Below are 24,555 nucleotides of genomic sequence, written 5' to 3' on the forward strand. Positions count from 1 at the left end.
TAAAGGCAGATGGCTTCATGGCTTCATTTCCTCGAATTGACCCGATTCCCTATTTCTACACTAACTACCTGTCCTTAATTTTGGCTTCATTCTCCGCTTTAGCTATAGGAACTCCCAACTGCTTCAAGGAAAAGGGGGCGTCGGTCGTTCTGGCTGCTTCGAAGCTGAAAGGGGGCAGTGAGGGGCAAGCAGTTTGGAGTTCCCCTTTTTAAAAATCGGGTCAATCGAGGGGTCCGAGGTAGAAGTCTGGTTGGGGAGGAGCAGGTTGTAAAGTCATCTGGGGGTGGGTGCTTCTATGATAGAAGAACAAAAAGACATGAGTACTGAAATGAAATTAGTACAAAGTAAATGTTGCAGCATCTGGAACATGCCACTGAGTATCATGAAAATGACAGAAGTCAATCTTTCACCAGGAGGTGGAAGAACTGAGAAATTGTTCCCATAACTAGACCTAGCAAAGGCTGGAAAGGACAAGGCCTTTATTTGGGAACTTTAACATAGTCCAGGTTATCAGGAATGTAAACACAACATTTAACTCTTAATGTCATAGATATCCCAAAAAATATAGTTAAGCTACTTAAGTCATCTGATTGTGTAAAATATCCCTTTATTGGTATAACCTGTGTTTAGTAGAGAGCTCTATATTTCTGTTACTTAGGGCTAGGTAATCATACGAGCAAACATAGATTAAGTCTACCTGTGTAGCTTAGGAAGATCTGCAGGCCTTAAACTGACTAAAAACTTCTGACTCTGGCAGTTTCTCTTGATTGTTATCAGGCACATTTGCTGAAGAATCTTTCTTTCATTTGTAGCTTCCAGTCTTTATTCTAGTGGACTAACATAAGTGTACATCTTAAGTTACATTTAATTATTATTTCTCTTAAATGCCCAAGAATGGCTATATTTTGGTTTTTACTGTTTTGCTGGGTGTCCAGGATCCTCTAGTCTCAACAATCTCCTTGATCAGGAGGTTGTGTGACCCAGAGTTGCAGCACTCCTTAGAGAAGTCCTCTTATTCCCTGGGTTCAGGCTGACTGAGGGCAAAAGATCCAAATACTGGCCTATCTTGCCTTCTGTATTTAATTCCAATCTCTAAGTTTGATCTTAATCATCCAGCAAGCCAGTTTTACCAGTCATAGAGTGAGAGTACTGGGCTTTAACTTTAATGTTCATAACTTTACAGTTATTTACCCTTTTATCTAACTGGAGTCTGTATTAGTTCTGGAAGTTACCACTATCTGTTCTATAGGTGATGGCTTATTATCATAAGTTACCTAGGTTGCGTGTTTTTGAAGCAGCTACTTTTGTAAAACATTAACAGGTAACAGTTTTACAAAATGAAATTAGCAAGAGTAAAAATATATTCTGCTTGTATAATAGCTATCTTGAATTTTGACTGAGAACCACATTATATTTCCTATTTGAGATCATAGTAATTTTACAACAAGAACCAATCTTTTGATTATAACTTTAAATAAGCTGAAGTCTGACTTATTTTGGAGTCACTCTAACATGTAGTAAGGTGAGAGGGAGAGCCTTATCTCAGGTAAGGCGTGACTCTTTATAGATCTTAAGTGTTCTAATTCTGATGTTGATCTTTGCTTCTTCCTTAAATATCATTAAGTAGTTTACATATACTGTTTCCTGAGTCTATACAAACTTTATAATTAACACAATTTAACATTGTATCTAAAACATGAATCAAAGAAAGGCTGAGAGAGCTTTTAACTTTCCTTTTGTGTGTCAAAGTGGCAAAATATTTTCATGTTTCACAAAATTAACCTTTAAACAAGTCAGGCTCTAATGTTTAGAAATACATTTACATTTGAAATTTTTTATCTCAGTGTAAAATATAACCAATTTTACATGTACCCTATTGATAACAGGTCCTCTAGTAGAACACTAAATGATAGAAATTAATCCCCAATGAAATTTACTCTTTATAAGCTTAAAATTACCATTACAGACAAGTTTATCTGGAGAATAGCAGCTTGATAAATTTCCTGCTTTAAAACTTGTATACCTGAAAAATATGAACACATTTAATATACAACTAGAAACCATTTCACAATTACCTTGACACTTTTTTTTTTTTACCAAATTTAGTTTTTAAAGAAAAATTTAGACTCTGTAACACAGTACAATACTTTAACAGTTGTTTAACCATAATTGTATACACCCCAATTTTTAAGACTAATTGTTCTAAAGAATAAAACTTTAGAGACACAAAGTTAAGAGTAAATTAGTGTTTCTAAGAAATCCTTGCCATGTTACCATGTCATTTTACCATATAGATTAAACTTTGGCTTATATTAGAACATTAGTATTTTACCTTAGGAAAAACCTTAAATAGCTTTAGCTGTTTTACATACATACAACCAACTTAGTTATACACAGACTTGTTGAAACTGGCCCTTTACTTACACACAGACTTTCTTACCCAGAAACATTTCCTTTTCCTTTTTATTAAATACATTTTAAACCCAGAACCTTTTATTTTGTCTTTTCTATCTGTTGACCCCTTTTTGTTCACATTCTGAAACAACTCTTATGAAATTTTTGAATTTAGATAAATCACTCTATTTTAATAAGATTAAATATTTTGTTGTTTATAGTACTCTTAATTGAAACACAGGTGAAACTTTTGGGACCCGACACAAAGCAAGTTTAAACCCTTTTTATTTACCAACCTATGAAAACACCAATAATGTTTAAGTATGATACCCCATGTAATTTAAGAAGTTAAAAGTACTTGATGTTATTTAACAATTAGCATTTTAACTTTGTAAATTAACCAGACGTCTCTACAAACACATTTGAGTAATCCCATACATGTTAACTCCAATTTATTTATTTTATAAAAACCAAGATATCAGACAAGTGTCCTGAACAGGATCCGTTGTCTCTTTCCTGCTGAAGAAAAGTCCTAGAAGCAATTGATATTAAACATTGTTTAACATTAACATTTCATTAGTTTGACCACCTGGAGACTTGTAAGTTATTTTTAAAGATATTTTACTTTTATTAGTTTACCCAATTTAAATTGAACCTTTTTAAATCACGTGAATAAAAGTATTTGGATCCATTTTTAAATTTTAATTTTAAGAGCGCTCAGTTTTGACAAAACATGACATTAGACAGCATGACATACAGATAACATAAAATCAAAGGCCTTGTAACTTTATAGGTAAATGTTCATTGCAATGAAACAGATGTTTAAAAACTTCAGTTGAATAAAAAATAGAACTGATCAAAAAGAAAAAAAAATCATTAACCTAGGTATGCAGGATCAAAATTATGAGCTCAAAAATACAGCATTAAAGAAAAACAAAACAAACAAAGAATCCTAGAAAATAAGTTAGTTAAGTTTAAAACGGACACCCCTTTTTTTTTTTTTTCTTTTCTTCAGGTTACCCCTCCTCCTTCCCGCTGAGACTGCTGTAATTTATAATCCATTGTAGGCTTTGACAAGGCCAGGCAGGGGGGAGGGAGGATCACCCAGGACCTTTTAACCCTTTTTTTTACCTGGTTGAGAAATCAGATTAGGTTTGAATGCAGAAAATCATGAAACAATTATCTCCCAATACTTGTGGGGACTATGGCTACTATATTATGTTCCCACTCTTTCTGAAGTCTGAGAATATGATCGTTCCTCTTTAATATTTTCTAAGATCTGACTTCCTTCTTCTAAAGGCCCCTTTAAATCCCTAAAAGGGTTTTTTGATTTACCTTGCTGTATCAAACAAGATTTAACAAGTGACCATATTGCCAGAGTTCCCATTGGCAAAGGCTCGCGTCTCTCCGCGTCACGCAAATCCTCTCCTAGCTGTTCCCACTGAGGAAGATTTAATAATCCCTCGTCTAAAAACCACAGAGAGACTTTCTCTACAGTATCTAGGAACTTGAAGGCCGTGTTTGCCTTCAATGGTGTTCCGTGATTTTTTAAAAGTTCTCTAAGAGGCCGCTGCATTCTAATCTTAGACAGATCCGTTCCCATGACTACGAGGTAGTTTACTAGTTTAAACACACAAACAAAAGACAGGCGCGCGCACGCACACACGCTCACTCACACACGCACACAGTTTGGTACCACTTGAATCGTCCCTCCCACGGGGAACCTTTTATGATGAATCGTCCCTCCTCTGGGGAACCTCTTATGATGAATTGTCCCTCCGCTGGGGAACCTCCTGTGATGAATTGTCCCTCCGCTGGGGAACCTCCTGTGATGAATTATCCCTCTGCTGGGGAACCTCCTGTGATGAATTGTCCCTCTGCTGGGGAACCTCCTGTAATGAATTGTCCCTCTGCTGGGGAACCTCCTGTAATGAATTGTCGCCGCTCCGCGAACCTCGAGACGTCTCACCTTTTGAACTCTCAGACTAATTTTTCTTGATTTGAGAACTTATGTGAACTTACCCTTATATTTTTTCTCGTTCCCGGGTGTTTCGGCACCATCTATCGCATCCCCTGCCCTCAGAGAAACACGAAACCGGATCAGGGCAAGTTCTTTATTTTCTGCAGTCTGCTTCTTCTAGCTGGCCAGCAGCGGCGGGCCGCTCTTGCAAGCGCCTTACATTACATACAACAACCAATCAGCTTATAGATCACGAGGGGAAAGCATGGACAGTAATGGAGCACAATAGTGTGGATATAGCAATCATGCAGTGTCCACGAGGACCCATGACCAATCACATTAACTTCCTCAAATAACGCCACTTGTTGGCAGAGAGTATTAGTCTGCTGGAGGTACCTGGTTTTGTTCTCGCACTTCCTTGGCACCTTGCCAGGCGCCATCTTGGCCACGCCGAAGGGCTGGGGGTCTGCAGTACCCCGACATGGCATAGTTTCCCTGATTTCTTTTTTGGCAGATTCATTATTGGAGTAGAGGATTCTTGTATTTTGAGCTTGTATCCTAGTGCTTTGGTGAGTTTGTTTATCAGCTCTAGAAGTCTTCTGGTGGGATTGTTTGGGTCTTCTAGATACAGGATCTTGTCATCAGTAGGTGGAGGTAATATGACTTCTTCTACTTTTGTCCCTCTTATTTCTTTTCTTGGCTGATTGCTCTGATTAGAGTTTCAAGAACTATGCTGCATAAAAGTGGTGAGAATGGAACTCCTTATCTTTTCCTGATTTAGAGAAATTGCTTTCAGTTTTTCTTTGTTCAGTGGAACTCTAGCCTTGGGATTATTGCATATAGCCTTAACAATGGCTGACGTAAATTCCTTGTATCCCTAGTTTCTTTGTTTTTATCATGAAGAGGTACTGAATTTTGTAGAAGAATTTTTCTGCATCTCTTGAGATGATTATATGATTTTTAAAATTGTTTTTGTGGCGAATTACACTTATCGATCTGCTTATGTTGACCCAACCTTGTGGTGCCGTGAGGAATTCTACCTGACATGCTGTACCATCTTCTTAATGTGTCCAATGATGGGTACAGGCACTAGGTTCCTTAACAAGACCTAAAGTGCAAGAAATAAAGCCAAGTATCAGTAAGTTGGATGAGATTAAATTAAAAAGCCCTGTACAGCAAAGGAAAGGAGAGCTGTAGAGATAGTATACAGAATGAGAAGAAAAATGCTTTGCCAGTTAAACCTCGTGCAAGGGATTAATATGCAGAATATACAAACAATTCAAAATCTTAACACCAAACAAGTAACCCATTCAATAATTGGGCAAAATATCTAAACAGTCATGTATCAAGAGAAGAAATGTTAATGGCCATTGAGTATGTAAAAAAATGTTCATCATCCCTAGCAACCAGTGAAACCCAAATCAAATGTGCATTTGGATTTTGTCTCACTCCTGTTTAGAATGGCAGTCACCAAAACCACAAATGATAACAATAAAAGCCTGCAAGCTTGTGGGGGCAAAGGTACACTCGTCCTCTGTTGATGAACTGCAAATTAGTACAACTACTGTGGACAGCAGGATGGGTATTCCTCAGCAAACAAGGATGGAACCATCATATGATCCAGCTATCCCACTCCTTGATATTCATCCAGAGGAATTAAAATCAGCACACTATAGTGACAGAGGCACATGAACGTTGAGAACAAACCAATTCACAATGCCACATTATGGAAGCAGTGCAGTAGCCTGTTAACGGATGAATGGGTAAATAAAATGTGTCTTCATATAGCATGGAGTTTTTCTCAGCCATGGGGATGAACGCGTTATGGCATCTGCTATCAAATGGATGGAACTGAAAAACACCTTGCTAAGTGAGAAAAGACAGATTCAGAAAGACAAGGTTCAAATATCTTCTGATATGCCAAAGCTAAATCAAAATAAGGGGAAAAAGGGTGTGTGTGGGAATCTGTGAAAATAGAAGGTAGATCAGTGGAGCAGAGGAAAGGTATAGAGGGGGAGGGAGGAAGGTTGGAGAAAGGGAGGAATGGTGAAATGAAATTGGCCGGATTATGTTATGTACCTATGTGAGGCTACCACATTGGATTTCACCTGACCTACAGTGCGCACATTAAAGTATAAACAAAGCCAGGGTCAGTGCTGCACACCTGTAATCCCAGTGGCTCGGAAGGCTGAGGCAGGAGGATTGGGGGTTCAAAACCAGCCTCAGCAAAAGCGAGGCATTAAGCCACTCAGTGAGACCCTGTCACTAAATAAAATACAAAAGTGAGCTAGAGTGTGGCTCACTAGTTGAGTACCCTGGAGTTCAATCCAAGGTACCGCTTCAAAAAGAAAGAAAAAAAAAAATCAAGAAAAATTATCAACAATTTGAAGGAAAACAAGAAGAATAGCACAGCACTCTGGAAAGCAGTATGGAGAGTCCTCAAAAGACAGGAAATGGGCCCCATAGGACCCACTGTCCTGCTCCTGGTATTTACCCAGAAGAACTGTAATCTGCACACTACTGTGCAGGTCACAGTAGCTAACTTAAGGAAGCAGCCTAGGTGTCCGTCAACAGATGAATAGATGAAAAATGTGGTCTATATTCAAAATGCAATTTTTTATTTATTCATATTTTGGTACAGGGGATTACACCCAGAGGCGCTTAACCACTGAGCAGAATCCCCAGCCTTTTTGTTCTACTTTAGACACAGTCTTGCTGAGTTGCTTAGTGCCTCACCAATTTGCTGATGCTGGCTTTGAACTCATGATCCTCTTGGCTCAGGCTCCTCAGTCACTGGGATTACAGGCATGCAACACCACGTCTGGCTATAATGGAGTTTTACTCAGCCGTGAAGAAGAATGAAATTATGATATCTGATGGTGAGTGGATGGGACTGGAGTACATCACGCTAGGTGATATAAGCTAGACTTAGAAAGACAAGTCTCGAATGTTTTCTCTCAAATGCCGTAAGTTGGTCAAAATAAGGGGGAAACATTGGTGGGTGTTAATACCATGAAAATAGAAGGGAGATCAGTGGAGTGGTAGAGGCAGGAGGGAGGAGGGACTGGAAGTGGTGGAACTGTGCAAGGAAATTGACTACAGTGTGCTATGTGCTGGTAAATGTAGCACAATGAATCTGCCTTCAGGTCTATCCGTAAAGCATCAACTGAAGAACAATGCATCAATAGAAGGAAGTGGGACACGGGGAGGGAAGGTGGAAAGGAAAGAGGAACTACTGGGGAATGAAATGGAGCAAATTAAATTCCACGCATGTACGATTTCCTCACAAAGAACCTGTTTCAGCCAGCTTTCCCACTGCTGTGACTGAGACTGGACCAGAACGGTCAAGAGGAGGAAAGGATTATTTGGGGGCTCACAGTTTCAGAGGTCTTAGTCCATAGGCAACCAGCTCCATTCCCCCAGGCTCAAGTGAGGCTGAACATCAAGTGAGGCACAGGAGTGTGGCAGAAGGAACCAGTTCACATGGTGATCAGGAAGCGGAAGGAGAGAGGCTCCACCGGCCAGATGCAAAATATATACCCCAAAGACCCACCTCCTCCAGCCACACCCTACCTGGATTCAGATGGCACCCAGTTAATCCCATCACACTGATTAGATTAAGGTTGTCATAACCCCACCACTTCTCCCGCAAACCTTCTTGCATGGCCTCACACGTGAGCTTTTGGGGGACACCTCACATCCAACAGATCCCCAATATTATATTTAACTATAACATGCTAATAAAAAATTTAAAAGAAACCACTAATAAATTTATTAAAATAAAATAAAAATGCTGTGTCTGCCTTGGTGCCTATGGGGTGGGCAGAGAATTCTGAGGCAGCTCTGTGAGCTGGGTAGTAGACTGGAGCAGCTCCTTTTCAGACCCACACAGAGGCTGTGTGTGGCCATTGTCCAGGCAGGAATAAACATGACGAGACTCCTTGGTGAAATGTGTAGATAACCTGTCTGTCTCATGTCCTGGAAAACTAGCAGACCCCTAGGGCTACCTATTTTCCTTGTTTCCTGTGTTTGGGAACATGGCATGGATTGTCTCCTGCAACTGCGGTGACAGCAAGAGGTTTGACATCGCAGGAGACCTCTAAGTTCCCAGCAAAGTGGGACAGCCAGTCCTTATGCCGGAGCCACTAGAGCTGACTGTCGTCATCAGGAGTGCTGGGGAGACAAGACTTGAGGGTCTCATCACTCTTCTGCCTTGTGCCTTCTGGTCACATGTACAAGGGGTGACAAGTCCTTTCCATGCAGAAGAGAGATTGAAATACTGTGCTAGAAATACTGCTGGACAGTAGAGAAACTGGCCAGTGCGCATGGCCGCAGTGTGGGTGTCGTGACTCAGTGGGTGGCAGGGCGGGGGCCATTCTCCCGGCATTCCCAGGCAGGCCCAGCCTCAGTGGCCTGTCAGCCCGTCTTCCTGCACTGCAACCAACACTCACTATGTTCTGTCCTTTTGAATACAGTGGTGCTGGCGGCTGTGAGGCGATCGCTGGTTGCTTCAATTGCACTTTACTAATGAATTGCCGTGTTCAGTGTTTTCACCTGTCCCTGTCCCTGTGTATGTCTTCAACAAAAAATGTCTGCTCCCGCCCTTTGTCCGCATTTTAATGGAGCCTTTTCTTTGTGTAAGAATTCCTTTTCCTTTATGCCCTTTTCTGGGTTCTTACCAGGCTAATGTTGGCCTTATAAAAGGTGTTTGGAAATATTTCCTCCGTTTGTGTTTTTGGGAGAGTTCCAGAAGGACTCGTAGTAGTTCATCTTTAAGTGCTTAGTAGAATTCAGCCATGAAACCATTGGACTACAGTTCAGTGGGAGATTTTTATCATTGAGACAATCTGCTTCCTTGTTTTTGGTTTGCTGGTGTTTTCTGTTTCTTCGTGACTCAGTCTTGAAAAATTGTGTGTTTCTCAGAGTATGCCCATTTCTTCCAGATCATCCGATTGGTTTTCACGTAATTGCTCACAGTTGACTATTTTAAACCTTGGCACATGTGTGGTGTCACTGGTAAAGTCTCCTGTCTCATTTCTGTTTTGATGTAGTTGATTCTTTTGCCTTTTTTCCTCAGCCTAGATAAGGGTTTGTCAATTTTGTTCATCTTTCCAAAAACCAAAAACTACCACTTTGTCATTTTGTATTGTTTTTCTGGTGTCTGTCTCTTTCCTTTCTGCTGTGATGTTTATTATTTTCTTATTTCTGCTAATTCTTGGGATAGTTCGTTCTGCTTTTACTATTTTGTGTTGAAATGTAAGGTTTGTAATTTAAGATCTTTCTTCTCTCTTAGATGTAGGTGTTTATGGCTATGAAATGTCCTTTTATAACTTCTTTGGCTGTATCTTGCAGTTTTTGGTGTGTTGTATTTCTATTGTATTTTGTCCTACTTTTGAATTACTCCTGTAATTTCTTTCTGGATTCATTACTTGCTCAGGACCCTATTGTTTAATTTTCAGAACTTGGTGAATTATCTGAAATTCCTTCTTGTAAGTGGTTTCTAGTTTTATGTGATTGCGATCTGAAAATACATTTCATGGAGTTTCCTTCTTGAAGTTTTGGAGGGATTTTGTTCCAAACCTTGTGACTATCCTGGAGAATGCACCATGAGGCTCTGTGAGGAGTTCTATCGTTGTTGGATGGCAGAGTCTGTACGTGTCTATTAGGGATATTTGTTCAAAAGTGTAAGTTGAAATCCAACGTTTTCATCTTACTTTTCTGCTGAGATGATGGATGATGTGTCCGTGGTTAAAAGTAGAATAGTGCAGGCCCGGCTTTTCTTGTATTGCAAACCATCTCTTCCTTCAGATCTGGAACATTTATACTGTATGCTAAGGTACCTTGTGTCAGGGTGTTTTTGATATCTTTGTTACATCCTCTTAGAGAACTGACCTCTTTTATTGGTATATACTCCTTCTTTGTCTCTTTGTACATTATGGACTTACTGAGGTTTTCGTTTCCAAACTTTCTGCTTGGTTCTTTTTCACAATCTCTCTGTCATCGATGACTGCAGTAGCATTGTCTTCCTTAATTCATTCAACTTTTCATTTCTATGCTTTTGGATTTTATTGGCCTTTTATCAAAAATCATTGTTTTGAATTCTATGGCATCTCATCCCTTCTGTTTTGGGAATCTGTTCCTATAGGGTCATGAAAAACTTCATGTTTTTCATATTTCTTGTGTTTCTGTGTTGAGATTACACATGTCTTGTGAAGGATGACTCTTCTGCTTTTATGTGGTGGCCTTCATGATTGGTGGCTTTCTGTTTTCAGTGTGAGCTGGGACATAGTTTTGTTCTGTAATGATGAGTTCATTTCCAACTGAACTCTGTAGTATAAATCCTTGTAGCTTCTTTGGTTGTGAGTCATGGCGTTTGGGCACAGACTGTAGCACATCAAGGTGGGACAGACCCATTGTTTCTGTAAGACTTTCAGGACATGGGACACTTTGGCACTTTAGGCCAATGTGGTGTAGGCAGCAGAGTATGTGGGCTGTGTCCCCCGTGGTTCCTTTTATGATGGGATTGGCAGCCCCCATCCTGAGCTGGGGATTTCTACAGGTACCACTGATAGTGGATAGTTCTGTTACTTGAAAGTGATTTTGATGCTGGTTGCTGCAGTCACGTCGAAGGGCCTGAAGCCTTGTTCTCTGATTGGAGACTGGTGCAGATGTAGGTTCTTCATGGGGAGGGTGGGGCCTGGCTTCACAGATACCCCTCTGTGGTACTCTTGTTCAGTCTTATCAGGCCTATGTGATCTCACCAGGTGCAGTGGCAGTCAATGTAGAGGAGCCATGTAGACAGGATGTCATCAGTGACTGTGTTTTCCTCTCTGCTGCTACTGTGGGGCTATCTCCCAGGAGCCAGAACTCAGCCTCACCCTTGCTGAGGATGTCAGGGCAGGATCACAGCTGGGAGCCTGTGTTGCTATTTTCCTTAAGGAGAAACATCCCCCTGTGTTTGAGTGGGACTGAACTGTGACTGGAGCCTGGCTTAACTCCTCCAAGGTAAGCTTGGAATATGACTCATTGGCAGCACACCTGCCCTGTGTGCCCAGGTCGACCTTGGGCTTGATTCCCGGTACCAGGAGAGAGAGAGGGAGTAGTGAGGGAGCGTGGGAGAGGAGAGAGAGAGAGAGAGAGAGAGAAGGAGAGAGGGAGAGAGGGAGAGAGAGGGGGAGAGAGGGAGAGAGGGAGAGAGAGGGAGAGAGAGAGGGAGAGAGATGTGGGGGAGAGAGAGGAGAAGGAGATTGCTTGAACTCAGGGTATTGTGCATAGTAGGCATGCACTCTGCCTCTGAGCTACATCCCCAGTCTTTGTCGTGGTTTTGGATAGTTTGATTATTCAGTGCCTTGTTGTACTCTTCTTGGAGCTGAGTTTGATGAGAGTTCTGTGCCTCCGGTACCTGTCTTCCTGTACTTGGGATCCTCCTGTACCTGGAATATTTCTGTATGCGGCATGTGTCCTCAACCTGGGGCAGACTTCAGCCATAATTTCTTTATTAATGCTTGCTGGCCAGTCACCTTTTTTTCTCCTTCAGCAACTTGTATAATGAACAGATTTGTCTCTTGATGTTGTTCCATGATCTGTAGGATTTGTACCTTCTTCAATCCTGTCCCCTCTCTTCTTTGGGTCATTTCGCTGTTCAGTGTTCCAGATCAGTGTTTGTTCTTCAGGGGCAATTCTGCCTAAGCTCCCTTTCGAATATTTCATATTAGTTCTCTCCATTTTCCTTCGTCTTTATTAATCATATCTGGTTCTCTTCCTCTGTTTCTTTTGCAACTTCTTTCCTTTTCTCATGAGTTTCCAACTTCTATGAAGAGTTTTACCCACATGTCTTTGTAGTTCAGTGATCTGTCTGAACACTGCTGAATTCTTCTTTGGGCATTTTTTAGATCTCCACTTCATTATTTACAAGATGGATTAATGGATGGTATTAGTTTGGTTTTGGTTTTGTTTTTCTTTTTTAGTTTTCACAATTCACTTCTTCAAAATTTGGTGTCTTTCCTTTGGTGTGTGTGCGTATCAGGGGACAATTATCTGTTCTGGCCTGTACTGGTGTTGTGTTGCAAGGATGAATCTTCGTTTCTTATATAGTCTATTCTGAGCATTCCTGAAATGGTGACCGAGGAGAACTGATAGCCATAGTCAAAAAGTGAGAAGAGACTGGAAGAGACACAGAGGTCAAGGATTATAGAAGGTCATCTCATGGGGAATCATGGACAGAATAGGAGGCCAAAGTCTCTGGTTAGGTCACGAAATTCTATAGGAGAGAAAAACGTGTTCCGTGTAAAGCTCAGGTGAGCATCACAGCAGAGAACGTTACTGCCCTATCAGGGGAAATCGAGTCACTGTATGTGATTGAAGAGTCGATCTGTCAAGGACAAGGATTTATTGTCATGAGGTTATATTTTAGAAGCTATTTAGGTAAACATTGATGAATTTGATTTTGCCACTTTGTATCCTGGTTTCAGCCTATTTCTTTTTCCAGTGTCAGATGTTCTGGAGGTCCTATGAACTGTTGTAGGTCCTGACTGTTAGTGCAACAAGAGAAAGACACAGGAACAAGGGCAAACTGCAGGTGTCAGCGCTTGTATTCAGGGACGAAGTCTCACAGAGGAACGGTTGTGCAAGGTGGAAGTGGTGACGAGGAACTCAGGTTCCTGGTGTAAAGTGAGCCCCCGAACAAAGAAAGGAACTGGGTTTATATAGGTTATTTTGAGGGGTGGTCTAGTGAACAGACACCAGTTTGCTTGGATATGCAAGCCTTTTGGTCAGGGTCTGCCAGCAGTGTTTGAGGAGAATTTACTTTTGAGGATATTAGCACCTTGCAGAGACTGCTTCCTTTAAAGGTGGGGAAACACCTCCTCCCTATCTACATCTTGCCAGCGCTGGAAACCATTTGTCCTGGGAGATGAAGGCTGTCCGTTTTCACTCCCCTTCCCAGGCCTCACCATCGTGGGGATCTATTCCTTCTCTATATCCATTATTAGCCCCCTTGTCATGGGTTGTGGGCAATTCAAGGATCTGGAAGCGTGGCACCCAGGAAGTGAACGCCTCCCCAGGTGCTCCAGCCAGCTCTCTGCTCTTGTAGGAAATTGTCCAAGCACACCTTGACATCGCCTCTCTACCTGAAATGCCAAGAGACCTCCTTTCAGTTCTGGGGAATCGGTTCCTTATGCACAGAGATTGGTTCCATGCCAGGACCCACTTCCTTCAGACCTTAATTTCTGTCCCAAGCCTGCATCACTGGTCTGCAGGAAATCTGAGGAAAAGCTGGCGTGGTCTGCACACTGAGGGGCTGTGATCCTACACACTCAAGGCTGCACTGGGCCTGCAGGGCTGGTGTCCTTTGAGACTCATCTTGTGACAACCAGACACGCCAGATTCTCCTCTCCGGTGTCCAGAGTGGACACACACACACACACACACACCCCTCATTGCAGAAAGAGCAGAGTCAAATCTGAGAGGGCAAAGAGGAGTGTTTCCACATATTGTCTTAGCTTGCAGGGCACCATTCTGGTGATGCTGTGCAAAGTGATGTTAGGTCCGTCCTTCATCTCCATCTCGACGTGTCCCTTAGTCCCTTCAGGCTTGCTTGGAATTAGAACATAAGCCATTTGGTTTCCAGAGCAAGATTCTGCTTGGAAGGGTCCAGACCACGAATCTCAGCAGAGTGGGGGGCCTCGTAGAAAGAATGTAGGGCTTGAGCCCTCCTGCTGCTCCTACCTCATCTGGAGCCATTCTCTGTCCAGATGTACTTGTTCTGAATGGAAGGAGTCGGCCAAGCTCCTGTGTGCTCCGGAAGGGTGAACCTGCACTGTGCTTCTTTTGTAGTCATAACTGGGGTTCATTGCTGTGCAGATTGGGCCCCAGCAGGACTCTGGCACCCTGCTGTCTCTGGTCACTGTCAACAGGACCCCGGCAGGCAACTCTCGCCTAGGAGAGGCCCTAGAGCCTGCCCCTGCCTGGACAGAGCTGTCTTTGCTTGCCTTGAAGAATGAATAAGCCTCTTGGCTATGTGTCTGGGGCCAGCCGTGCACATGGGAAGGCCCCTTCAATCTGTTCTTCAGGCCTCTTCTCCCGTCTAGGGCCCCAGCTTGCATCTAGTGCCAAAGTCACAGGTCAGGACCGGCCCTGGAGGGCCAGTTCAAGTGTGCGTGACTAGCTCTGGGTGAGTCTGTTCCAGTAATTCTGGGAACCGCCTCTCACTGGGACAACCTCATTCCCACACCCGATGTTCTCTGGGCCCTCCCTCAGCAGTGCAATGAACAGGCAGAACAAACATGAACCCCTGTCCCTGGGTGTGCGTTGAGAAATTGGAAGTTATGAGGTGTTGCACTAGAAGACTGGTGGCCAGAGTGGAAGCAGGCACCAGGCTTTCTGACCCCTGCTCCAGGACTGCCACCCCATGCTGACTAGACACAGACTTCTCCAGGGTAACTTCCTAACAACAGGAAACACTTGCCTGTATGGCATTGTGATACATACTGAGAAACGTATCCTTCGGTTTTTGTCCCATTTCCTAGCCAGAGCTCTGGAAACCCTTATACTTTCCTAAGTGGTGGGAGGATAAAGGTAGATGGACGTGCCATATGCACTTCCTGTGCTCAGCCCTTCACTAGAAAGGCACTTGGACCCAAGGAAGTGGCTGGCCACTGCTTGACCCCCGAGGCTCTTACACAGGATGCAGTCTCCCACGAATGGGAGAGACGAGTGTGAAGAAGCAGCAGGAGGCTTGTGAAGGAGCGAAGGGCTGTGGAGTGTCGGCTGGGCTGTTTGATAAGAGGGAAGTTCTGGGTGAAAGGACCCTGGGCAGCCCTGAAAAGAAGGGAGTGAGCAGGCCGAGTGGACATGCGGGTTGGAGTTGTGGATCATCATCGTCATCTGGAGCAGGGATTGGAAAACTAGAGCCACACGCCAACCCTAACCCTTGGCTTGATTTTCCTGGGACACGTCCAGCCCATCTGTGACTGTTGTCTATGGGGCTCTCCTGCCACAGTGCAGGACTGAGTCATTTGCAAAGGGGTCGACAGCCTGGAAACCTAAATATGTGTACATTTCAGCCTGAATACTAGACGTCTTCCAAGCCTCCCCTACAGCAGAGGTTCGCTAAGAGTGTGCCAGGATTCCTGGCCATCCCGGGGTCCTTTTCGTGGGTGTATAACGTGGAACGGTTCGGTGATTGTACTACGAATTGCTGCTTCTGGCCCATGTGCTCTGAGGGTGCTGTGGACCTGTCCAGAGCCTGTGTGTTGGACACTGCAGCAGACTGAATGAGGAGGAAACGGGGTACGGCTGGCATCTAAGAGGCCAGCCACGAAAGGGCCTTGTGAGGATGTGAAGGAAGGTCTCTCTTCTATTTCTGTATGTTTTGGGAGATATAGTTATTTTTCAAAAAGGTGATTAATGTTGACATATGATGGCTTATTCCCCTCAAATACACTGAGGACGTATTTAAAGTGGGCAGATGATTCCTTCCCTTGTTTTCTTGCACAGACATGACCCACCTCCACAGAGGCCTCGGTCATGGTGCACAGTGCAGTGAGGGAGAGGAACATAGGGCTCGTGGCTTCTGCAGGTCACTTTTTCCTCCAGCCTTCGCTGTGATGACCAGAAGGTGTGGGGTGGGTGCTACCTTGCTGTTTGCAGCCTTGAATTTGTCAACTGTTCAGTTATTGTTTCCTTTCTGTTCTGGGAAAAGTGGCAGGAGAGTGTGAAGCGTGGATAGCTCCTCCTCCCTGGGCATGGCTGGGGGTCCATTCAGGACAGAGAGCCACCGGCCCTCAGAGCTCTATCCAGGCGCCCTCGAACTGGGGCAAGGCCTCTTAGAAAGGGAAAGGCATTTCGGCAGAAACAGTCAAGAAGCCAGAATCTCAATGGTGGCTGGCAAGGGTGTAAATGGTCTGAGGCAACTGTGTGATTAAATATGGTTAAATATTAATTTGACTTCTTTTGTCTCAAAGGGCATGATTCAAGCAAGGGAGAAGCAGCCAGTGTGTGAGATCTCCAGCTGGCTTAGGAGAATTGCTGGGAGCCCTGTGTTTCGGGCACACAGACAGTCCACTGTTGTTTCCCACTCCCGCTAGGATGTGTGTCCTCCTTCCTGCGGTTCAGAGAGTTTCTGCAGGGCTTTTGTTTGTGGCAGTTTGGGGCACAGTTGTAGGGGACAAGCTGCTGGTGGTCCCTCAGGATGGAAGCCACTGGCTTAGTATGAAGGATATAGTTGAGCGTCTCAGTGACCGGGGACATGACATCGTGGTGGTGGTGCCAGAAATCAATTTGCTTCTGAAAGAATCAAAACAGTACACGAGGAAGGCCTACCCCGTGCCCTATGACCGGGAAGAGATGGAGGACCGTTACCGCTCTTTTGGAAAGCATCACTTTGCTGAGCGATCCTTGCTGACTGCTGCTCAGACAGAGTACAGGAATAACATGGTTGTCATCGACATGTACTTCGTCAACTGCCAGAGCCTCCTGCAGGACTCTGACACGCTGAGTTTCCTCAAGGAGAGCAAGTTCGATGCTCTCTTCACCGACCCGGCCTTACCCTGTGGCGTGATCCTGGCCGAGTACCTGGGTCTGGCCTCTGTGTACCTCTTCAGGGGCTTCCCGTGTTCCTTGGAGCACGCCTGGGGCGGGAGCCCGAACCCCGTGTCTTACATTCCCAGGTGCTACACCACGTTCTCAGACCACATGACCTTCCCCCAGCGCGTGGCCAACTTCCTCGTTAATTTCCTGGAGAGCTATCTGTTCCACTGTCTCTACTCAAAGTACGAGGAGCTCGCATCAGGCCTCCTCGAGGGAGAGGTGAGCCTGCCTGCCTTGTATCAGAAGGACCCCGTGTGGCTGTTGAGATACGACTTTGTGTTGGAGTACCCCAGGCCAGCCATGCCCAACATGGTCTTCATTGGAGGGACCAACTGCAAGAAGCGGGGTGTCCTGTCTCAGGTGGGTGGTCTTGTTCCTCTGAATTGCCCTGTGTCTCTGTGGGCAGGTGTTGTTCTCCCAGGTTCTGTCCCCTCACTCACTGTCCCTGGGCAGGACTGTCAGAGGAATGGTGGTAGGAGGGGGAAGGCAGGTGTGGAGCAGCAGGACAGGAAGACCTGAGGCCCAGGTGAGGTGGAGGCCATTGAGTGAAGCCTTGCTTGGCCTCAGGAAGAGACGTGCTCGGTTCAGGTCACGTGGGACAGTCCCACAAGCATTGCAGGGGCTTAGGACGATTCCAGTGCAAACCAAGGGGAAGGCTCGACTCAGGGGCGGGTGAGACCAAGACCATCCCCTGTTGTGTCCTGTGCCGTGTCCCTGGCCCTACTCTAGAGGGAAGCTGTGGGCCCTTCCGCCCAGAGGCCCGTTTTAAAATGGGCCTGAGCTAAGCAGGGTTTTCATAGTTTCACAGGGACTTTAGCAACAAGGAAGAGTGAGTGGCAGAGATGTGTGTGGCCCACAACAGGTGCACCCATCCTGGCCCTGATGGGAGCGGTGTCCTGGAATAAGGCATGTGTTTCTAGATGCCCTCCTGAGGCAGCTCAGAGTTACCTGGGAAAACAATGATCTGGGGGTTTTCTCAAAATTTCAAACCATGACCGGGTTTGATGGCACACTGCTGTAATCACAGTGACTCGGGAGTTTGAGGCAGGAGGATGTCAAGTTCAAAGCCAGCCTCAGCAAATTAGTGAGTCCTTGGCAACACAGCAAGACCCTGTCTCAAAGTGAAAAAGCAAAAGTGGCTAAGGAGGTAGCTCAGGGTTTGGTGTCCCTGGTTCAACACCCAGTACAAAAAACGAAACAAAAAACTCCAAATAATGACCCTCTGAATGGATTCAGCCCCCTCCTCTGTTTCCTGCCAGAATTTTCCTTTTCAATGCGTTTTTGGTCCAAGAGAAAGTGTCCAAGAGGTCCCAAGGACCCTTCCACCCTTCTTTAACACCTGCTCAGCTGTGTGATTACACACCTGGCCATAGGTACTGTGAAACCCAAGGATGGGCACAGGAGCATAATTCAGCATGCTCCAGGAAGTCCAGAGTGTGAAGGAGAGACTTCTGAAACTTAGGAATGGAGTTAATAATCAACCAATGTGTTTACTCAATAACTTCTCAAAAAATATGAAAAGTGATTGTTTCTTATTACAGAGGAATTCACGGCATAGGAAGACAAAAGCATCACGTTAGGAGTGTTGGGAGCGCCCGTCCTGTCTGTGCTAAGTGAGTCTGGTTAGCCTGGTGCAAGCCCAGCCGGGTGCATGTACTTTCAAGCACCGTGGACTGTGTCTGGGGCTTGACCTTAGGCGCATCTCTACTCCAGACCCACGTGTTACCACAGAGAACATTCTGTCTCATGATGTGTCTTCCTAGCTTGTAGTTTTCATTATTAGGAATGAAAATGATCAGAGCTGAGTTTCCGTTGCAAAGAGTGAAACCATGAGAACAGGGTGGAGAAAGAAGCCCGTGCACGTTGCTGGGCGTATTTGGGAACCCGGTGGAGGTGGGGTTTTCCAACCCCGTGAGTGGAACGAATCCCTGAGTCCCTCACTTTGAAATGGCTGATTTGGGGCTGGATTGGGGCTCGGGTAGAGCTTGTACCCGTGTAGCACTTGCGTGGTCCTAGGTTCAATTCCAGTCCCACGACAAATAAGCAAACCTGAAAACCACAAAACGTTAATTTCATGTGTGTTTACCTGAATCAATAATGAAAAGAAGACATGTCCGAGGTCATAAAGCCTTGAGTTGGAGCTTCAGAAAGGTACTGCTCCGTCGGCGAGGGCCACAGTCAGCTAATGCCCGAGCACAGGCAGGTGGAGCTTCAGGAACAATGCTGGAACTTCAGGTGAACAGACAGTGATTCAGTGCTGCCTTCAGAGTTGGTAAGACTGCTGTACAGGAAATTCACGACTGGTTTCCATGTTCAGCCTGAGGAATCCTCACATGCTCGTGAGGAAACCTGGCGAAGCCCTTGGAAGCCAGGCCCGGGTGAGCATTGCACAGTGCCATGACTCACCCTCAAGTAAGTGTGCTTCTCGGGGTCCCTCTGATGTGCAGGACCCTCCCCTGTGGCAGCATGACCAGGTCGCATGCCCCCTAGGCCAGGATAGAGTGAGTCTGACTGCAGCTTCTTCTGCCGGAGGAACCTCATCCCCCCTCAGAGGCTGCCCAGTTGCTCCTGCCCACACTGGTCCTTGGAGAGGCTTCTTGATGGTCAGGATGGTGGTTTCTTCTGGGAGAACCTGTAGGATGGGCCAGCAGGCTGCCCAGAGGTTCTGCAACCGCTTACCGAGTCCTGCGGGTCTTGTCATCTGCCCCAAGAGCGCTGTTGGTGGGGCTGGGCAACAGGCTCTCCCAGCTGCCTCCCCAACCCTGACTACCTCTGAGCCTCACTTCTTTCCCAGAATCTCACCCAGTGTTGCCTCAGAAAAGAAGCTTATTCCTAGGCTCTTCTCCTCTTGCTCACAGGGGCTCAAGTCCAAGCCAGACCATGCTCTCTGTGTGGTCCTCTTGCTATTTAGTTGGGTTCCCTCTGTCTCACAGCTAACGTCTTTTCCATCTGAGGAGCTCAGGTTGCAAATATCTTTCTTTGTTTCAAGAGGACTTAGCTTTGTGTTCAAGTATTAGAGGTCAATTGGAGCTCAACAGAGCTCAACAGAGGAATTCAGAGGTCAATCCCAGTCCAGTCCACTCTCAAACCTTGCAGAGGACACGCTGCTTCTCTCCCTACTGGGACTGCCTAGACCCTGCAGCCAGGTTGTGGCCAGAGCCTGGGCTCCAGGAGGAAGCACACCCTCCCTGTCCAGACGCTGAGCAGGGCCAGAATGAGAGCTGAGCCCCAGTCTCAGCTCGTCCTGGGAAGCCCTTTGCTGGCCCCAGGGATCCCTGCCTTGGCCCCAACATGGGTCCTGTCTGAGCCCAGGGGTGGGAGCTACAGGCCTGGATTGGAACCCAGCTCTGTGGCTGGGACAGGGGGCGGCTGAGTCTGACTGCTCATTTCTCCATCCAGAGAAGGAAGTGCTTAGCAAGTGGTGGGAGGGCCGGCAACACCAAGCCCACGGGGCACGTGGAAGCGGGAATGCCGCCCAGTGGTACGGGGCTGCCGGGCACTAGAGTAACAAGGAGCGAGGTCTTGGACAGGTGCTGTCTTACTGGCACACTTCATGAGCAAGGCTCTGGGTCAAGGCCCCCAGTTAGCCTGGGACATGCCTGAGGCTGCAGGCTCCTCAGAACACAGCACAATAAGGCAGGCCCATGTCACTCACTCCCCTGTTCCTGCTTGCCCACCACCCTTTCCCCATTATGCCCGACCACAGGAAGGGAAGGAAGGAGGCTCACTGGTGAGTCGGCCCCGGCACCAGCCTGCTCCTGGGCTCTTGACCTTGGACTTCAGCTTCCTCTCTGAAAATGGGGTGACAGTGTGTGCTTCAGCTCTTTACAGGGCTGCTGAGGATCCATGGCCCCACACAGCATGTGACTCTGCTTTGGAGACAGACAGGGGCCAAGTGGCCCTGGTGCTGTCCTCCTTGGAGCCTGGTTCCATACTGATAGGAAGTTCCTACTCCTGTGTTGTTCCACAGTCATGTCAGTAGTAGTTCTCCACGGGGGTCTACCTTGCCCCCCGGGGGAAATGACTGGAGACACTTTAGGTGTCACAGCTGGAGGGATGATACCGTCATGTGACACACAGAGGCCAGGCATGGGGCTTAAAATCCCACGGTGGGTAAGAATGTGCCAAAGCCAACAAAGCCTTGTCTGGCCCCAAATGTCAATGGTTGGGATCTCCAGTGTAAGTAAATGCCACGTGCATTTCACTGACTCTCTCCAGGGAGGTGGCATGGGCCTTGAGGTCCCAACTCTCTCCAGGACTGTACAGGAGACACCTTTAGGCTCACATCTTGGCATTTCCTGGTGGAGCCCGGGAGGAGTCCTGGCAAGACAGGACACAGAACCCCAAAATGCAAGTCATCCTTAACTGGCACTTTTTAACTTGCATGTTTTAGGCCAGTGACTGTAGAGCTTTCAATATTTGGCCTCTCTTGCCACATCTCAAGCTTATCTTTATGACATTCTCTTGGCGGTTACCAGTTGTGGAGAGTTTTGGCAGCAGTGATTCTGTTAATAAGTTATTTTCTGAGTGTGACAAAAGTTGGCATGAGTCAGGGTGTTTACTGAGTGCTAGCCATGAACATCCACAAAACCAGACACTTGCCTGACAATTTAGGTAATGTTACGAAGAGATTGATTTAAAAGTTTTACTTCTCATGCCTTTGTGTAATGTTGGAACCCTTTTTGTTTTAAGTGCGTGTTCAAAAACCATTTTATTGACAGTAATTCACGAGCCATGCAGTTCACTCACTGAATCTTTATAGTTTGCCTGTTTTCCATTCAAGATTTGTGCAGACTCTCTGGTGCACCTTACCACGATCTGGCAATCCTCCCGGACGCACCTTGTCTGTCAGCAGTCACTACTCCTTTGCTGCAGACCCTGGAAACTGTAGAGCTGCTCCCTGTCTGTGTGGCTCTTCTGGATGTTTCCCAGGAATGGAAACACACATGTGGTCAGCTTCCCCCTGCATCAGGAGTCGGGGCTCAGCAGTGGTGGGCACAGGTTTTTATTGCCAATAATGATGGAGTCCGTGGGTGTGTCACACTATGTGTCTGCTTGTGTGCTGAAGGACATTGGGTGGAGTCCACCCTCTGGCTACTAGGATCCAAGTGCTGTTTACACTCGTGTGCAGGTTTGTGTGGACATGTGCTTTCTGTTCTCTTGGGTGTAGTGCTAAGGGTGGAATTTCTGGGTTCTGTGGTAGCTGCAAGTTTCTGCTTTTGAGGTGCCACCAAACTGTCTTTCCAGCTGATCGGGCCGTTTTCTCATTGTGATAAAATACGCATAAAAAGATTTACCGTTTTAAAGCGTGCACTTTGTTGACATCAGTCCAGACACCGACCACCATCTTGTTCCAGACCTTTCATTAGTCCCTGCAAAGGACGCTCACCCACTTAAAGCAGCCACTGCTCATTCCCACCTACCCAGCCTGGGCAAACCTGTCTCCTTTCTGTCTCTGTGGATCTACCTGTTGTGCACGTTTCCTATCACGGGAGTCATACAACGTGTGGCTTTGTGTCTGCCTTTTACCTGGCATGGTTTTATGGCTCGCCCATGCTGCAGCATGTATCAATACTTCACTTTTATGCCTGAATCATATTCCACTTATGGATGTACCACCTTTTATCTGTCAGTGAGTTCGTGGGCATTTGGGTCCCACTTTTGGGCTACTCTGAGTGGTGCTGCCGTGGACAGTTCTGTAGCTATGTAGTAAGGTTGAAATTGGGCATTGTGAATCTTCCAACCTTGCCATTAATTTCAAGATGGTTTCTGCGGTGGTGGGTACCTTGAATTTCTACGTGAATCTTAGGATTAGTTGGTCAATTAAAAAGAACGTCGTGAATTTTGCCAGGAATCGTGTTTAATTTGCAGATCTCCTTGAGACCCATTGCCATCTTAACAATGATAAATCTTCATACTGAGGTGCCTTCCTGTCTAATTAGGTCTTCTTTAATATCATTGAACACCATTCGGTCGTTTTTATTATGGGAAAGTCGAATCGTTCCCCTGGAATCTATTCCTTCTGATGGTGCTTTCCATGGACATGTGTTCATTAAATTTGGATCACTCATTGCTGGTGTGCGGATAAGCAGTCGACCTTTGCGTGTTGCTCTGGAACTCTTGCTGAAGGTGTTCATTTGTTCTCAGTTTTTAACTGAATTCTCAGGAAGTTGTGCGTGGAAAATACAATTGTGTCCTAACTGAAGTGACTCTACTTGTGCCTTTGCAATTCGGAGCCTTTTGTCCCCTTTGCTGTCTAATTGCTTGGGGGAAGCTCCAGAGTGGTGTTAAATGAAACAGACTGAGCAGTCCTTCGGATCTTGGTGCTGATCTGAGAAGGAAAACGTTCAGTCTGCACTGGCAGTGAGACTGGAGGTCTTTTGTAGATCCCAGGTTCAACTGAGGACCCTGCCATCTACTCCTTGTTTGTTGAGTATTGCTCTCAGACACGGGCTGTTGCATTTTGTCAAATGCTTTGTCTGTGTCTACTAAGGTGAACATGTTGTGCGTCCTCTCCTCTCTTCCGTGATATGGTGGTAAGTCACAGAATTGAATTGATTTTCAGGTGTCAAGTCCCCCTTGGATTCCTGGGACAGCCCCACTTACCATGCTGTATAATCCTTTTGAGATGTCACTAGAGTTGGTACAATAGTATTTATTTTAGGACTTCTGCATGTGCATGTTTTAGGTTGTTGGGAAGGTTTTGTGTGGTTTGGGGTCAGTGTATTCCTGAACTCGTGGAATGAGCTGGGAGGTGTTTCCTACTTTCCCATCACGTGGGATGAACTGTGAAGAATTGGGGTTCGTTCTTTGCCTGTGTGATAGAATTTCCTTGTGAAGTGTCTGGTCCTGGGCTCTTATTTGTGGGAAGTTTTAGAATTACGTATTCAATCCTTCCACTGGCCCTAGTCCTATGGATTTTGTGTTTCCTCTTGAAGCAGTTTCAGTAGTTTGTTTCTTCCCAGGACTTTCCCATATGATGCTATCTACTTTGTGGACAGCGATGGTTTGGAGTGAGCCTTTGTAGTACGTTTTCACTCTGGTGAGCTTGGTGTAGCTTCCCTCTTTCCACCCTGTTGTTAATGATTGGAGTCCTGTCTCTTCTCTTTGTTCCGCAGCTGAAGATTTTGTCCAGTTTGTGTACATTTCCCACCAGCTTGGTGTTGTTGATGTTCTCTGATGTGCTATGGTACAGTTCCTCTGTGCTCTTTGTGATCCTTCTGCTTGCTGTGTACTCAGTTTATTGTACCTGGGTGGACACTTGTATTTTCACCCAATGGCCCTCTTACATGCAGTAGTGTTTTCTGTTTCAAATTCTGTTTTGTCAGATATCAGGCACTCCACCCTCTTGTGGTTGATTTTTCATAATCTCTTTTCCATTACATTACCTTGTGGACATGTATTTTTTTCATGAATGTGTTCATGTTTTTGAATCCCAAACATGTGTTCTCTAGACAGGATATCATTGGACCTTATTTTTCAGCCAAGTGACCAGCTTTGTCTTTGGTACGCTGTGTAACCCCTTTATGTTTGATGCTGTTATTTATATAGATAGGTTTATGTCTGCCAGTTTACTTTCTTGATCTATTCCTCTCTCCGATTTTTTTTTTTTT

At 45.5% G+C, this 24,555-nt stretch overlaps 1 protein-coding gene across 3 annotated transcripts in view; it reads left to right on the top strand.

The window, feature by feature from the left end:
- The window catches only part of LOC124979722 (UDP-glucuronosyltransferase 1-6-like), a 124,319-nt gene that overhangs the window by 58,248 nt on the left and 41,516 nt on the right, over positions 1-24,555 (top strand). The window contains exon 1 of one of the 3 annotated variants that reach the window (XM_047544321.1): positions 15,947-17,302. The exons of the other annotated variants lie outside the window; for them this stretch is intronic. Within the exon in view, the coding sequence (XP_047400277.1) occupies positions 16,442-17,302 (861 nt within the window). The 5' untranslated portion in view covers positions 15,947-16,441. Of the gene's footprint in view, positions 1-15,946; positions 17,303-24,555 lie in introns of those variants that run through there. 3 annotated transcript variants of the gene reach the window in all.

Source organism: Sciurus carolinensis, chromosome 3, assembly GCF_902686445.1.
Source record: "Sciurus carolinensis chromosome 3, mSciCar1.2, whole genome shotgun sequence".
Taxonomy (NCBI): Eukaryota; Metazoa; Chordata; class Mammalia; order Rodentia; family Sciuridae; genus Sciurus; species Sciurus carolinensis.